This window comes from Myotis myotis, unplaced genomic scaffold, assembly GCF_014108235.1.
Source record: "Myotis myotis isolate mMyoMyo1 unplaced genomic scaffold, mMyoMyo1.p scaffold_m19_p_48, whole genome shotgun sequence".
Classification (NCBI taxonomy): Eukaryota; Metazoa; Chordata; class Mammalia; order Chiroptera; family Vespertilionidae; genus Myotis; species Myotis myotis.
Window position 1 is genome coordinate 300,784 of NW_023416355.1, and position 17,814 is coordinate 318,597.

A 17,814-nucleotide genomic window follows, 5' to 3' on the forward strand; every position below is an offset into this window, starting at 1 on the left:
GCCACGCGCGGCCACAGTCCGGCCACGTGTCCGTCTCTGGCCGCGCTGTGTCAGCCCACCCCGCCCTCCTGGCGGGGGCCCCCCGGCCCAGGGACACGTTTACCAACCACCACCTGACCCTCGCACGCACCCTCGGCGCTGGGTAGAGCTGCCCGCGGCCATGAAAACTGACCAGACACGTGGGTGTCGTGGCCATCGGGTGACCAGATCGGGGCTGTCCTCACTGTCCGAGATCAGCATTAAAATCAAGTGAAATATGAAAATGTTTAAAAAGAGTAAAATCCTGATCGGAGAGAATGCCAACCTTCAAACAGCCAGGAGCCTGGGCGGCCCCGTGAGGAGGGCTCTGCCCGTCCTGACCAGCAACCCGCGGCCGCCCTGCTCCTCGCGGCTTCGGCCCGGTGACGCCAGCGCCCGGAGCGGGGATCGTGCCCAGGGAGACACGGGCCTCAGCCCCTGGCCCCCGGCGCCCGCGGCTCCCACACGGGTGGGACGTCCCAAAGCCTCAGAGCCGCCCGTCAGCGCCTCGAGGGCCGGCTCCCGTGGGCGAGCGGGATCTGGCGAGGCTCACACGTCTCCAATCCCCACAGCACCGTGGTCACTGCCCGGGGTCACCCCCTTTGGCCTCTGGCAGCCGCCCGCGTCCTCACGCCCGACCCCCACGTCCCAGCACAGCAGAGGCTGAGCCCACACCACGACCCTTCCCTCCCTGAGGCCGGAGCTCCTGGGCCAGGTGCGCCCCCTGGACGCCCCCCTCCCCCCCCCCGCCCCCGGCCGCTGCTGCCGGAAGGTGCCTCCCTCGCTGCCTTCTCAGCGGGACTCCCGCCTCCAAATCTCAGCCGCCCCCTACCCACCCCCGTCTCCCAGGGGACGCCAGGCTGCCGCTGCCGCCTGCCAGGCGGGGTGCCAGCTCCGAGACTGGACCACCTCCCTCGCCTGCTGCCCCGCCCGCCCCTTCCCTCCCGGGAAGCTCAGGGCGCTCCCAGGACTGGCGGTGCCTCCCCAAGGGCCACGCTCCCTCACGGACAGACACACGGAAAGGCAGGGACGCCAGCCAGTGAAACCCATAGGCGGGCGGGCTGTCCGCCACCGCTCACTCCCGTGAGTCGTCACGGGCGAACGGGCCGAAGCCACAGGCCACCCGAACGCCACTTCCCCTCGAAGGCAAACATGTGGACACTCAGCCTGCGGCCCGACAGGATCCGAGGACGAGGCGGGCAGTACTCACTGTCTTCTCCAGGGCACGGCATGCCGGGCTGCTCGGGGGTGCTCGGGAACACTGCACGGGGAGGGGGGAGAGAGAGGGTGGGGGGGAGAGTTAGCACCGAGTGTCTGTCACAGGTACAGTCTCAGGGGAAGGCGGCAGGTCGGGCTGACCACACACGTGCCCAGAGCCCACGTGGCCGAAGGTCCCCTGCTTCTGGGAGATGCTCTGAAAGGCAAAGAGCCCTGGCCGGTGTGGCTCAGTGGATAGAGCGTCGGCCTGCGGACTGAAGGGTCCCGGGTTCGATTCCCGGTCAAGGGCACGTGCCCGGGTGGCGGGCTCGATCCCCAGTGGCAGGCATGCAGGAGGCAGCCAATCTATGATTCTCTCATCATTGATGTTTCTCTCTCCCTCTCCCTTCCTCTCTGAAATCACATTAAAAAATACATTTAAGAAAGAAAGGCAAAGACGGGGAACCAAGCACATGTGCGTCCGCCCCAGTCCCTCCTGCAGGACCCGGAGGCACGGGCGTCAGGGGCACTAAGTTAGTGCGAGAGGAGGGGCCCACAGTCCCTCTGAAAGTCGACGTCTAAAAGCTCACTACAGTCCGTGTCTCTGGACGCGGTTCACCGCTAAACACTGTCACACGAACCCAGGCCTCCCGGTCATTTGTTAAAACAGAAGCTGAGGAAGCACCGAAACCAAGCTAAAGCCACCTTCCTCTTAACCTGGAAAACGGAATGTGTCCACGCCACGGCTGTGAATGCGGCCGCACATACACGTGCTCGCACCGCAACACTAAAGGGGACTGGGGAACCTCCGTATCTGAGCCTCGTTTGTGGAAAGAGCTACCAAAACAGGGTATTTTAACCAACTAGCAGCCCAGCGTTAGAGAAAGTGACCACTGGCAGGAAACAGTGGCCGTTTCACGCTCCCACCCGCCACGCGGCTGGTCGGCCACGGCTGCCCCGGCCTCGCGCGTGGGCCCACAGACACCCGCGGAGCCCTGAACATGTGACAAGCCCCAATTCAAAATGAAAACCAACCTTTTAAAATATACGTTTTTTTATTGATTTCAGAGAGGGAGGGAGAGGGAGATACAAACATCAATGATGAGAGAGAATCACTGATCAGCTGCCTCCTGCGCGCCCCACACTGGGGACTGAGCCTGCAACTGGGCATGAGTCCTGACCGGGAATCGAACCGTGACCTCATAGGTTGATGCTCAACCACTGAGCCATACCAGCCGTGCAAAAGCCCAATTTAAAGACTCCACTGGAATGATAGCGATATTTTGATTTATGCCCCGGCTCTGAGTCTAGCCGGCTGAGGCAAGCTGGGAGCCTGGGAAGCCACAGGGCGGGTCTGTGCGTCCCTGAGCGGTGCTGGGGGACGGTCCCCTGCTCCGCCCGCCCGCCCGCCCGCCCCGCTGGGCACCCAGACCCTCGAGCTCGGGGAGACCGGGAGGCAGCTGCAAGCTGGGCTGATGCTCTGAGGATGCCAGTCCTGGGACTCACACCAGGACCCAGGCGTCTGCCCCAGGGAGCAAGCAGACAGCTTCCTGACGCCACCGCTCACAGCCACTTTACTTGGGTTAGTAACACGAGGTGCATTACGTCCAACATCCTTAAATTCCTGGCGCCCTAAGACGTTAAGCCGTGACCCTCGTGTGGCTCCCAGGCCCCGGGTGGTCTGGCAAAGATGCAAGGATGGGCCCCCAGGCTCCCAGCCCGTGGAGGGCAGCCCTGGAGAGCCCTGCCCCGCCCACGCCCCCCCACCCCCCGCGGCACCCCCAGCGCCCGCCACGCCCGCCACTGACCGTGAATGATGAGCCCGTCGTTCCTGCGCTGACAGGACAGGCGGAAGGCCTCCTCCAGCTCCATCTGGGAGGACACAGTGCAGGGGTCACCTGGGCGGCAAGACACACGGCTGAGGCCACCGCAGGCCTGAGGCCGAGGGGTCCCCGCGACCCACGGGCACTCCCCCAGAGCGGAGGGAGCCGGGCCCCACGTCAGCACAGTCCCCGCCGGGCAGGGAGGCGAGTCCACGCACAGCCCGAGGCGGCCACATTTCCACCCCCACAGAGGCAGCCCCTCGGATGCAGATGGGGAGAGAGAACCCGGCCCCCTACCTTCGCTGTCCACCCATTTGAGGGTGAGCGGCTGGGCCTGGGGGAGGCTGCACATCTCCCTCACTTCCGCGCACAGCTCCTCAAAGGTGGTGGCGGCGGCCAGGCTGGTGACCAGGATGTCCCTGGGCAAGAGGATGCGGAGACGTCACCAGGGTGGACACGCACATCAAGTGTAAGGCAGACGACCGATTAATCAGATTACTAAATAAATGGAGCTGCCCCAGAACCACTGACCACGCGTGTTACATTAGCACCACCAAGGCCCCCCACACCAAGGGACGAGCTGTCCTGGAGCCTGGGTGTCCCAGGGGCGGGAGGGCCCCCTAGTGGGCGTGGGGCAAGCAGCAGCTCAGGCACCAGGTTCGAGTCCTGCCCAAAGTCACCGGGTGGGGGTGGAGATGCGGGTGGGGATGGGTGGGATGGAGGAGGGTGGGGATGGGGTGGGATGGAGGAGGGTGGGGATGGGGTGGGATGGAGGAGGGTGGGGTGGGGTTGAGGGAGGTGGACACACGCCCTTCAGGTCAAGCCCATCTGCTCCCTTAAACCGTCCCCCAAACCTGGACAGTGCGGATGCGCGAGCGCCCCAGCCCCATCCCAGGACTGAGGGAGGCCCCAGCAGGAAGGGACAGCGGGTGGGGGAGGGGCAGGGTGGACAGCGCAGTGGCCAGGGCCCTGGAGGACCGTCCGCCGCCTCCTGCACAATTATTTTTGAAAAGCCGGGTCACAGAAGGCCACCGCCTTTCATCTCTTCCTCCAGAAATGGGACGCTGAGCGGGAGGCCGCAGGCGGCTCAGGATTCTGGGTCACCTCTGAGGGCCGGCCTTCACAGGCGGGGCACCCCCCCCAGACGAGGGAGAGGGCTGCTCTGCTCACCCTCGCCCTGAAACAAGCGCCAGTCCTGTCCTCCCCACCCCGCACCCCCCCAGGGGAGGGGAGGGAGATGACTTTGCTGCAACAGGGAAGCTCGTCCTCAGAGCAGAAGCGAAGCTGCAGGGGTGTCCCCCATGTTGACACCCTGAGTGCAGAGCCTTAAAAGCATCTGCCGGGCCCTGAAAGGTGCCGACCAGAGGAGAGCAGATCTGCGCGGTGTGGGCCCCGCCGGCTCCGGAATTCCACCAAACAAGGGTTCATAGTCTCTGGCCACCAGGATCCAGGACCCGACCGAGGGCAACACCTCGGGGAGCACAGCTGCCAGGGCCCGCCCACAGGCCTGGCTCACATGGCTGGCCCCCAGCTGCCCACCCCGCCCTCTGGGACTGGCCATCGGCTGCTCAGAGACCCTCAGCACCTGCCCCAGCACCCACAGCTGACCCGGCCTGTCAGCACCTCAGCCTGTGGGGTGGAGTCTCAGCAGATGGGGAACGTTCCCACACGCCTACCCCCCCACCCTGGGGTCACCCCCACCTGACCCGGCGTCCACCATCCTCCTGCCCCCAGGAACTCCGGAAGTCAGGGTCTGCCACCCCTTCCCCTTGACCTCCCCCTGCATCCTACCTCCAAGTGGAAGCTCCTGTTCCCCAGGACCCCTTGTCACCGGCCTGCCCTGACCTCAGTGCCCTGGGCTGGGCCATCCCACCCCCACCCCCACCCCCAATGCCAGACCCCTGACCACCAGCCCTAATCTCACTCCAATCGGAATCAAGCAGCCCCTGAGCAAGACGGAGCCCCGGGCGGTGGCCAGGGGTCAGCACCCAGCGGCCTGGTGACTGCCGCTCCCTAGACCCCAGGTCTCCCGGCCACAGGACCCAGCCCTGAGCTTTGCACACAGGGGTCCTGGAGCTGGAGCGAGGGAAGAGGGAAGACCCAGCCGTCATTTCTATGATCTTAGGAAAGCGGGCATCCGAGGCTCGTCTGGGAAGATGAGGGCCCCAGACCTGCCGAGCATCACCCCAAAAATAACCCGGGAAAATGCAGGTTCTGTCAGACCCCAAGGACCACACACCCTCCAGGGGCCCAGCTGGGCGGGAAGGAGGCCCTGATCGCAAGCCTTTGGGGGGGGGGAGCACAGGGGATGGGCAAGGATGACCAGGAGAAGACATCACCAATGGGGGCGGCGGAAGACCCCCCTCTTTAAGGACAGGGTCTTCGCCCGGCTGGCGTGGCTCAGTGGTTGAGCATCAACCTAGGAACCAGGAGACCTCGGTTGGACTCCCGGTCAGAGCACATGCCCGGGTCGCGGCTCAAGCCCCAGTAGGGGGCCTGCAGGGGGCAGCCACCAATGACTTTCTCTCTCTCTCCCTCTCCCTTCCTCTCTGAAACCAATAAAAATATATTAAAAAGAACAGTGTCTTCAATGTGTCTGACCCTCAGCCCCCGGCCCTGATGCAGCACAGGATTTCACCTGGACGGGCGGGGAGGGGCGAGGACAAGTGGGCGCTGATCTTGGTGGGCCCTTCCCAGACCAGCCTCACTGCCCAGTCACTGCCGCACTGAGGCCCAGGTCCCCCAGCTCAGTCCCCTGGGAGAGGCAGGACCCACAGGAAAGGCAGGCAGGGAGGCGCAGACCAGGGCAGAAAGAGGGGTGCGGGAGAGAGAGGGGAGGAGGAGGAGGAGGAAGAGGGGAAGAGGGAGGGAGAGGGCAGGGGAAAGAGGGGAGGGGGAGGGGAAGGCAGGGAGCAGAGGTCCGGGAGGGAAGGAAAAGGAAAGAGTGTGGGGCGTGGCCTCATCCGCTGGGGAAACCAGACTCAGCAGGTCACGTTACTCCTGGTAACCAAAGCTCTCGCCAGGCGCCAGGGCCGCGGAGGGGCTGGGGCGGCCGCGGAGGGGCTGGGGCGGCCGCGGAGGGGCTGGGGCGGCCGCGGAGGGGCTGGGGCGGCCGCGGAGGGGCTGGGGCGGCCGCGGAGGGGCTGGGGCGGCCGCGGAGGGGCTGGGGCGGCCGCGGCGCCCACAACTCCCCTGCGTCTGCGGAACTCCCCCAGACCAGCTCCCGTCCCCACCCAAGCTCAGCGCCCCAGGGGCCCACAGGAACCTGCCCCCGGGGTGGCCCGAGGGTCAATTCCTACCCACCCCGCCCACCCGGGCCCTCTGGGCGTGCGCATCCTCATTAAGGAGAGTCCCTGGTTACTGGGAGGTTCCAGGTGACCCGTCGGCAAGCCCAGATGCTCCGGAGGGTCCAAGCCCCACCAGCCTCCATCCCAGCCCACCCTCCCAGGCCAGCAGCAAGGCCCCGACTGTTGGGGCGGCGGCCCGCGGGCCAGGCCTCCCCGGACACCCTCCTCCCCCCGGGCGGGCCAACCCCCGCCGCAGCCACCTCACCTGGCAGAGGAGGCGGAGGGGGCTCAGGCCTGAGGACGCCCGGGTCCCCTCTCGCAGACCCCATGCAACTGGAAGGCCGCTTTGGCGAGCGGCCCAGTTCACCGCAGGGTGGGCGTGTGGCTACACCGGGCGGCGGAGAACCGACGGCACCAGGCGCGATTTCGGGACCCCGGGCACCACGGCCGGTGGGAGGAAGCAGCGGCAAAGGCCCCTAGCTCCTCCTCCGGCGCCGTCTACACCGCGCGGGCGGGGGGCGGCGGCGCGATCCCCGGCTCTGGGCTTCCCCGCCGCCAAGTGTCCAGCGCTCCCGCCACTGACGCCTGGGAGGCGGCCGCTCGCCCCATTTCATGGCGAGGCAGGTCGAGGCCAGGGCGCCGAGCGCGCCGCCAGGCTGCTCAGCCCCCGGAAGGTCCAGCCCCAGGGGAACCGCGCCCGAGCCCCCAGCGCACCTCCGCCGGCCCCTAACCTTTCCCGGCACCGAGCCCGCCTGCGGGTACAGTGGGGACACAGGAGACCCCGATTTGCAAAGTCTGCCCGCAGTTTCCACAATCCGACAAAAAGTTTAGCCTCCGAAGGTCTGTGACCTTAAGGTTCCAGCGAACTTTCCAGGGAAAATGTCACCCCTGGGCCAGGGCCGAGGGGCGCGCCGCCGGGGTCCCACCCCCTCCCCCCGCAGGTCCGCGCGCAGGGAACCCTCGCGGGGCGGGGGCGCCGTGGCCGCCGCTCGGCGCCGGTGCGTCAGGACCGCCCGGGACGCCCCTGGGCCCGCAGGGGCCGCGCCGTCCCCCCGCCCCGCGCCGCGCCCCGGACTCCCACCCTCGGCGCCCGCGGAGCGCCCGCCCCGGCCGCTCACCCGCTGTAGTGCGCCTTGAGGCGGACGCGGCCGCCGCTCCCGTCCATCTTGGGGCCCGTCCTGCTGGGCATGGCGCTCCGGCCGCCGTCAGCGCCGCGCCCCGGGCGCTTGAGCCATGGTGGGCCCCCCGCACCCGGGCGCCAGGTGGGGCCGGCGGGGAACGCGGAAGGGCGCACGGCGCGGGCCCCGAGAGGCGTCGGCCCGGGCGACTCCGCGGAACTTGGGCGGCGCGCGGGACGGGGCGGCGCGCGGCAGGCGGGGCGCGGACTCCGGCGAGAGGCCCGCGGGGCGGGGGGGCCCGAACATGGCCGACCAGCCGGCGGCCAATCGGCGGGGCGGGCGGTCCCGGGCGGGGGCGGTGGCACCTGCGGCCAATGAGGGCGAGGCGGGGCCGCCACCTGGGCCAATCCCCGGGGAACCCCGCGGCCGCGGCCCAATGGCGACGCGCGGGGACGCTACCTGTCGGGCGGGGCGGGGCGGGGCGGGCCCACCTGCGGCCAATGGAGGCGCGCGCGTCCCGGCTCTGCCCGGCAACCTTCCGCGCCGCGGCCGCCCGGCCTCAGGGTCCGCGCCGGCGGGTGAGCCGTCCGTGCGGTGCGCGCCGAGGCCCGCGGTGCCCGGGTGGGGTTCCCGGATGGGGTCCCCGCGCCTCGGTGCCCCGGGACTTGGAGAGGCCGCTCTCGCGCCCGGATCCGCTGAACCGAGACTCTAGCCGTCGGTGCTAACGGGACCCCGGCGAGTCCAGGGCGAGCGCTGACCGAGTGGAGCGCGGGGAGGGTTCGCTAGTGACCTGCGGGTGGCGGGGGGCAGAGAGAGGAACCTCGGCCTCCGCAGGGAGGGGTGCGGTCAGGAGCTCGGACCCCGAACCCCAATGCGCTCCCACAGCGGCTCTCCGGTCGGGCCCGCTTACAGATACGGAGGCCGAAGCTGCGCGGAGCAGACACCCCGGCGGAGAGGGTCCGGGCTCCGCCGCTTGTCCCGGCCACGGCCGCCCTGCCCCTGCGGAATCCACGGCCGCATCGCAGGGGCGGCTCGTCCACTCGCCGGCGGCTCCCTCAGCTCCCGGGACAGGGGGCTGCGTCTGCCCGTGACCTTCCTCTCTGAACCCACAACGTCCCTCTTGGCACTGGGTCTGGGCAGCCGCCCTTGAACACGATCCACGCGCCCCCGCGCCCCCTCCAGGGCCCGGCATCCTAGGCCCCCTCCCCTTAACTGTGGGGTCGGGTTTCCGAGGAGCCCGCCTCTTCCTGTTACATCCCCAGGACCCGTGTCTGCTGGTAGCAAGACCTCCCCTGGGCCCCAGGTCTGCAGCCCCCGCTGCTCCCCACCTCCACCCCCACCCCCACCCCCACCTGCCAAAGGCGCCCTCCCCCAGGCCATCCCTGCTGCCTCGCTCCCCGCCCCACCCACTCCCTGCCAAGCCTTCACCGCCCCTCACCTGGGCGCCCCTCACCTGCGCGCCCCTCACCTGGGCGCTCACGCTGTCATTCCACAGGTGCTCCCAGCCGCCTCCCTGGTGCCAGGCGCTGGAGGGGAGCCCAGTGGACAGTCCCTGTGGTCACAGAGCCCAGTTCTCCCTGGAGGCGGCGCAGAGAATCCTGCTAGAACCCACCTCACCTGCTTGAAAAAACAGCAGAACCCTCTGCACCCCGCACCCCTGCCCGTTGCTGGCTCCTTCACTGCAGAATCCCTGGGCGACCTCATTCCTCACCTCCACGTCACCTCCCACTTTCTCCAGCCGCCCCCCCCCACCAAGACCCCCCACCCCCCAGGACGCCCCACCCCCAGGACACCCCCACCCCCAGCACGGCCCCCCCCCCCAGGACGCCCCACCCCAAGGACGCCCCACCCCCAGGACGCCCCCATCCCCCAGGACCCCCCACCCCCCAGGACGCCCCCATCCCCCAGGACCCCCCACCCCCCAGGACGCCCCACCCCCAGGACGCCCCACCCCCAGGACGCCCCCGCCCCCAGGACGCCTGTCTTTTCAATAAATGGTCCCCTGGCCCTAGTTCAGTTGGTCAGAGCGCCCTCCCCCACTCACCAAGGTTGTGGGTTCCATCTCCAGCCAGGGCACATACAAGAAGCAACCAGTGGACGCGTATGTAAATGGAATAAAAGTCGAATCTCTCCTTCCTCTAAAATCAATTTTTTTAAATTAAATACGATGGCCCGTCCTTAGACTTCTTCTTAGCTGACCTTTGCCGGGTCCCTTAGGAATGTCTCACCCTCACATTCCCCACTCCCCATCCCCCATCCCCCTCCACCCCAGCCACCCCAGCCTGCTGCCTCCTCCCCTCAGGCTTTGGCCCCCAGTGCCGCCCTTCCCTGACCCTGACCCCCACCACACACACCTCTCATCTCCCTCTCTCTGCCATGCCCTCCCCTGTAGTCATAGAGGGACACAGGGGTCCGCTGTGCCAACCCCACCCTGTCCCCAGCCTCAACGTGAAGACCTGGGCGGCCTCTTGGCCTCCTCCCTCTGACACCTCTCGCCTGCAAGTCTGGAACGTTCCGCCCTCGGTGTTTCCAGATTCCCAGCGCGTCCTGAACCTCCATGGCGACCACCTGGTCCAGGCCCCGCCCTCTGTCCGTCTGTGCAAAAAGCCTCAATGATTTGGGGGACCCATTGGGGCCTCAAGGGCAGAGGGTGTGGTCCTGACACAGGCATGCCCATCGAGGCCACTGTGTCCACCACCGGCTCTGCACTCTGGTGACCAGGCGGGGCGGTTCCCAAACTTTCCGCTCACCAATCCCTCCAGGCAGGTGAGGGTTGGCCCGGGCAGCCTGGGTCTCCACTGTGTCCCCGTGTCTCCGGCATCTGGCACACCGTGGCGGGAATGAGTGAATGAATGAATGAGTGGATGAATGAATGAGTGAATGAATGAATGAGTGGATGGATGAATGAGTGAATGAATGAATGAATGAGTGGATGGATGCATAGGTGAAGTGCAGGGTCAGGCCAGCCTGCCAGGACCCCAGGCCCCGTGTGAGGGGTCCCTGGACAGGTTCCGCCCCTCCCCCTCCTGCAGTCCAGGCATAAAGACTCAGTGTGGGAACTCGCAGCGCCGCTGGCGGGCGGAGCCGGGAGTGACCCTTGGACCGGAGCCCGGCCAGGACAGGCCACAGCTGAGGGCGGGTCCTTTCTCCTCGGCAGTGTCTGTTCGCCCAGCTTTCCCACAACCTCGCGCCGCCAACACCTTCTTCCCAAACGGAAAAGACAAGGCGAGTTGTGTGGCTGTAACGGCTGCATGGCCGCAAACACCGGGGGGCGGGTGTGGGCGGAGACAGCCCTGCGCGCCTGACCCGCCCGCTCCCTGACCCCCAGGAGGCCGCCAGCCTTCCGTCCCCCTGTCCCCGGACCGGAGGCGGTGCCGTGTGGTCGCTTTCCCACCAGGTGTGGGCCGAGGGGTGGAGGAGGGTGGCCGGGCCGGCAGAGGGCAGGTGGCCACGTGGCCTCCCGCCGAGCCCCCCCCCCCCCCCCCCGCAGCCTCGGATTTTCTTTGATAAACGTGCTTAATGATGATACTTTCCGGGGGGGGGGGAGCCAGGCGGAGTGTGCGCTCAGGGACACTCAGCCCAGCCTCCTGTGGGTCACTGTCCCTCCCAGGGGGCCCTTCCCCGAACCCCCCCAGGCCACGCCCCCCCACCCCAGGCCACGCCGTCCCCTTCAAAGCTCACAGATGGCATTCGTGCTCAGGGAGGGCTGACAGTGGGAGCTGGCCCTCGTGGAGCTGGGAGCTGGGGTACTGGTCACCCCGGCGGGTGAGAGCTGACCCGGGGGTGTGTGGCTAGAGCTCAGCGGGTCACAGGAAGAGCCCAGGACATCTGCTGGCCGGTGCTTGGCCCACGCAGCAGTGGGAGGGACTGGGCTGCTGACGGTTTCCTTCCTTGTCCCGGATCGTGGGGTCTGCAGAAACCAATTCAAGTGACGACGTTCGCTGCACTTGTTCAGTCATTCGTTCAACGGTGTCCACCGAGGGCCAACCGGGGGCCCCAAGTTGTGCCAGGTGCAGTGGGGAGCCTGCCAGCCATGGCTGTTCCCTCATGGACGCTGCACACACCCTTGGGGGACAGGCCGCTGTCGTTGGGTCACACGGACATGGGGACAGGCCGCTGTCGTTGGGTCACACGGACATGGCAGCCGGAGAGATCAGGTCTGGCCAGGCCCCACCAGAGAGGGCGCTGTGGGACCTGAGGATGCGGAGAGTGGAGCGGGAGAAGGGCACGCAGAGGGCTGGTCTGTGCAAAGGCCCTGTGGCCGCAGGGAGCAGGCGGTCAGCAGGTGAGGGACAGGTGAGGCTGCGAGGTGTTGGGTCAGACCCCGGGTCCTCGGGGGCCTCCTTAAGGAGGGTGGGGAGCCAGGGACACGGCCTGGAAGTCCTCGGCACAGGTGGCTCCATCTCCATCTCGCTGTGCAAGGTCCCGCCCCGGAGAGGGAGAGGGAGAGGGGGCGGGACGTCTGCATCCCTGCGGCTTCCGGGCCATGCACATGTCTCTGCGCATTTCTCTGTTGTCTGTGTGCGTGCTTCCGTGCGTGCGTCCGTGCGTCCGTGCGTCCGTGCGTCCGTGCAGATGTGTCTGTGGGCATCCGCGTGCCAGTTCCAAATCACGGCCTCTCAGCCCCAGGGCCACCATTTATACCTGGGGCTGCAGCTGGTTCCTCCGCAGGGCGGGTCTGCGCTCTGCGTGGCGGGTGTCGGACCCTTCGCGGTGGTGGGGCCCCGGCAGCGCCTCCCGCTCCAGAGCGCAGTGCCGCGCGTCCCCAGTAGAGGGCGCGGGGGGGACCCGGCAGGAGGAAGGGGCTCGGCGGCTCCGGGTGGCGGGGTGGGTGGGTGCTGGCTGAGGGCATGGCCGGCTCTGCCCGGTGCCAAGAACAAGACACAGGCCCCACCCAGCGCCAGCCTGGGCAGGGGCCCCTGCAGCTGGCCTGGGGGTCCCTGGCGTCAGGCATCACCTCAGGCCCTTTGGCACCTTGAGGATGTGGTATTACGGCCCGTTCTTTGGGGGAGACTGAGGGTCAGGGGTGCCCAGTGCTTTGTCCAGGGTCACAGGCTCGGCACCACGTGACAGGCAGCTCCGGCCAGGCCAGGGGGGCGCGCGGCTCATCTCTGCTGGGGCCGAGGAGCCGCTGGGTCGGAGCCGGGGGGACAGAGAGCTGGAGCCGGGCCCGCTTTCCCGCCCCTGGTTCCTGGGGGTAAACTTAACCCAAATGGGCCACATGCGTGTGAGGAGACAGAACCCCAAACCTCCCTCACCATGGCAATGCCGTAGCCACGGCACACTTTGGCGGGAGCACACTGTTTTCCAGGTGCACGCTGTTTTGCGGGAGCACACTGTCCTGTGGGTACACAATACTTTATTAGTACACACAACTTTATTAGTACATACAACTTTGTTAGTACACACAACTTTATTAGTACATACAACTTTATTAGTACACACGACTTTATTAGTACACACTACTTTATTAGTACACACAACTTTATTAGTATACACAACTTTATTAGTACACACAACTTTATTAGTACATACAACTTTATTAGTACACACTACTTTATTAGTACACACAACTTTATTAGTACATACAACTTTATTAGTACACACAACTTTATTAGTACATACAACTTTATTAGTACACACAACTTTATTAGTACACACAACTTTATTAGTACACACTACTTTATTTGTACACACTACTTTATTGGTACACACGACTTTATTGGTACACAATACTTTATTGGTACACACTACATTATTGGTACACACAACTTTATTAGTACACACAACTTTATTAGTACACACTAATTTATTAGTACACACTACTTTATTGGTACACACTACTTTATTGGTACACACGACTTTATTGGTACACAATACTTTATTGGTACACACTACATTATTGGTACACACTACTTTATTAGTACACACAACTTTATTAGTACACACTACTTTATTAGTACACACAACTTTATTAGTACATACAACTTTATTAGTACACACAACTTTATTAGTACACACAACGTTATTAGTACATACAACTTTATTAGTACACACAACTTTATTAGTACATACAACTTTATTAGTACACACAACTTTATTAGTACACACAACTTTATTAGTACACACAACTTTATTAGTACACACAACTTTATTAGTACATACAACTTTATTAGTACACACAACTTTATTAGTACACACAACTTTATTAGTACACACAACTTTATTAGTACACACAACTTTATTAGTACACACTACTTTATTGGTACACACTACTTTATTGGTACACACTACTTTATTGGTACACACTACTTTATTGGTACACACTACATTATTGGTACACACAACTTTATTGGTACACACGACTTTATTAGTACACACTACTTTATTAGTACACACTACTTTATTAGTACACACAACTTTATTAGTACACACAACTTTATTAGTACACACAACTTTATTAGTACACACAACTTTATTAGTACACACAACTTTATTAGTACACACAACTTTATTAGTACACACAACTTTATTAGTACACACAACTTTATTAGTACACACGACTTTATTAGTACACACGACGTTATTGGTACACACGACTTTATTGGTACACACGACTTTATTGGTACACACGACTTTATGGTACACACGACTTTATTGGTACACACGACTTTATTGGTACACACGACTTTATTGGTACACACGACTTTATTGGTACACACGACTTTATTGGTACACACGACTTTATTGGTACACACGACTTTATTGGTACACACGACTTTATTGGTACACACGACTTTATTGGTACACACGACTTATTGGTACACACGACTTTATTGGTACACACGACTTTATTGGTACACACGACTTTATTGGTACACACACTTTATTGGTACACACGACTTTATTGGTACACACGACTTTATTGGTACACACGACTTTATTGGTACACACGACTTTATTGGTACACACGACTTTATTAGTACACACTACTTTATTAGTACACACTACTTTATTAGTACACACAACTTTATTAGTACACACTACTTTATTAGTACACACAACTTTATTAGTACACACAACTTTATTAGTACACACAACTTTATTAGTACATACAACTTTATTAGTACACACTACTTTATTAGTACACACTACTTTATTAGTACACACTACTTTATTAGTACATACGACTTTATTAGTACACACGACTTTATTAGTACACACGACTTTATTGGTACACACGACTTTATTGGTACACACTACTTTATTACTACATACAACTTTATTAGTACACACAACTTTATTAGTACATACAACTTTATTAGTACACACTACTTTATTAGTACACACTACTTTATTAGTACACACTACTTTATTAGTACACACAATTTTATTAGTACACACAACTATTAGTACACACAACTTTATTAGTACACACTACTTTATTAGTACACACTACTTTATTAGTACACACTACTTTATTAGTACACACTACTTTATTAGTACACACAACTTTATTAGTACACACAACTTTATTAGTACACACTACTTTATTAGTACACACAACTTTATTAGTACACACAACTTTATTAGTACACACAACTTTATTAGTACACACGACTTTATTACTACACACGACTTTATTACTACACACGACTTTATTACTACACACGACTTTATTAGTACACACGACTTTATTAGTACACACGACTTTATTTGTACACACGACTTTATTTGTACACACGACTTTATTGGCACACACGACTTTATTGGCACACACGACTTTATTGGCACACACGACTTTATTGGCACACACGACTTTATTGGGACACACGACTTTATTGGCACCACACTGACTTTATTGGCACCACACGACTTTATTGGCACAACGACTTTATTGGCACGCACGACTTTATTGGCACGCACGACTTTATTGGCACGCACGAACTTTATTGGCACGCACGACTTTATTGGCACTCACGACTTTATTGGCACACACGACTTTATTGGCACGCACGACTTTATTGGCACGCACGACTTTATTGGCACACACGACTTTATTGCACGCACGACTTTATTGGCACGCACGACTTTATTGGCACGCACGACCTTTATTGGCACGCACGACTTTATTGGCACGCACGACTTTATTTGGCACGCACGACTTTATTGGCACGCACGACTTTATTGGCACGCACGACTTTATTGGCACGCACGACTTATTGCACGCACGACTTTATTTGTACACACGACTTTATTGGTACACACGACTTTATTGGTACACACGACTTTATTGGTACGCACGACTTTATTGGTACGCACGACTTTATTGGTACGCACGACTTTATTGGTACACACGACTTTATTGGTACGCACGACATTATTGGTACGCACGACTTTATTGGTACGCACGACTTTATTGGTACGCACGACTTTATTGGTACGCACGACTTTATTGGTACGCACGACTTTATTGGTACGCACGACTTTATTGGTATACACGACTTTATTAGTACATACAACTTTATTAGTGCACACTACTTTATTGGTGCACACTACTTTAAGGGTGCACACTACTTTGTGGGTGCACACTGTCTTGTGGGTGCACACTGCTTTGTGGGTGCACACTATTTTGGGGGTGCACGCTATTTTTGGGGTGCATGCTGTTTTGGGGTGAACACTGTTTTGCGGGTGCATGCTCAATTGTGTGTGCACACTATTTTGGGGGTGCACGCTGTTTTGGGGGTGCACACTGTTTTGCGGGTGCACACTGTGTTGGGGGTGCATGCTGTTTTGAGGGTGCATGCTCCTTTGCGGTGCACGCTGTTTTGGGGGTGCACACTGTTTTGCGGATGCATGCTCCTTTGCGGGTGCATGCTGTTTTGGGGTGCACACTGTTTTGCGGGTTCATACTCTTCGCGGGTGCACACTGTTTTGGGGTGCACACTGTTTTGCGGGTGCACACTCCTTTGCGGGTGCATGCTGTTTTGGGGGTGCACACTGTTTTGGGGTGCACACTGTTTTGGGGTGCACACTGTTTTTGCGGGTGCACACTGTTTTGGGGTGCACACTGTTTTGCGGGTGCACACTGTTTTGGGGTGCACACTGTTTTGCGGGTGCATGCTCCTTTGCGGGTGCACACTGTTTTGGGGTGCACACTGTTTTGCGGGTGCACACTGTTTGGGGGTGCACACTGTTTTGGGGTGCACACTGTTTTGGGGGTGCACGCTGTTTTGGGGTGCACACTGTTTTGGGGGTGCACGCTGTTTTGCGGGTGCACACTGTTTTGGGGGTGCACGCTGTTTTGCGGGCGCACCCTCCTTTGCGGTGCCTGCTCTTTCAGCCCTGTGAAGACGCAGAGGGTCACCACTGACTCGCAGCCTCGGGGGAGACAGTGGCAGAGCCAGGGCCGGTCTCCAGCTCCAGGCTGAGCCGGTCTCTCCTCACGTGGGAGTGAGCTCGCGGGCGGGGCCTGCCCAGCCACCCGTGTCCGGGACCCCCTGTGCCGCCCCCTCGCTGCGCCCACCCTCCCGTTGCCTTCCTTCTGCTCAGGGACTGAGACGGTGGCCCAGGCGGAAGGCTGCAGGGCCGGCGTGCAGGCCAGGGGTGAGGCCCGCGAGGTCTCCTCCTATGGCGGCTGCTGGGGCGCCTTCCAGGAAGGAGGCGACAGAGGCACCCCGAGTCCTAAGGTGCTCGTGGCATCGGGTCTCACGCGCCACTTCTGAGACTCGGTTTTAAGGAAAGAACCAGAACAGACCCGGTGCTTCCCAGGCAGGTCCGCCTGTCCGCGCAGGGCTCGGGGGGAGGGGCGCCTGGCGGCTGCAGAGCGAGGCAAGGTCCGCTGCAGGCTCCGGGTGCCCTTCGAGACCTAACGTTGCACACTCACACAGGCGTGCCTGCACACGCGCACACAGACATGCAGGCACACCTATCACACAGGCACACATGCACACACAGGCACATGTGCACAGAGACATGCAGGCACCCACATATGCACACAGGCACACACACAGGCACATGTGCACAGAGACATGCAGGCACCCACATATGCACACAGGCACACACACAGGCACATGTGCACAGAGACACACTGGCACCCACAGGCACATGTGAACACGCATGCATACATGCACACAGGCACCCTTGGACAAGTTTAACAGTGTCCCCCAAAATCCATGTTCACCCCGAACCTCAGGACGGGACCTTATTTGGAAATGGGGCCTCTGCCGCTATACTCAGTTAAAATGAGGTCACACGTGGCGAGGACACGCAGAGGACAGGCCACGTGACTCTGGGAGCCGAGGCCGCCCCAGAGCGCAGGCGGCGCAGGAGCTGGCGGGGTGTCGGCGGGCGGGGGTGGGGCCTGCTCTC

General features: G+C 60.9%; 1 protein-coding gene across 2 annotated transcripts in view; it reads right to left on the reverse strand.

Moving 5' to 3' along the window:
- The window catches only part of PRKCZ (protein kinase C zeta), a 57,972-nt gene extending 50,458 nt beyond the window's left edge, over positions 1-7,514 (reverse strand). The window contains exons 1-4 of one of the 2 annotated variants that reach the window (XM_036307593.1): positions 7,444-7,514; positions 3,336-3,457; positions 3,024-3,113; positions 1,229-1,279 (exon numbers count right to left, since the gene is read on the reverse strand). In XM_036307593.1, the coding sequence (XP_036163486.1) occupies positions 1,229-1,279; positions 3,024-3,113; positions 3,336-3,457; positions 7,444-7,514 (334 nt within the window). Of the gene's footprint in view, positions 1-1,228; positions 1,280-3,023; positions 3,114-3,335; positions 3,464-7,443 lie in introns of those variants that run through there. The other variant, XM_036307594.1, reaches the window with a different exon arrangement.
- Between the last annotated feature and the right edge of the window lie 10,300 nt (positions 7,515-17,814).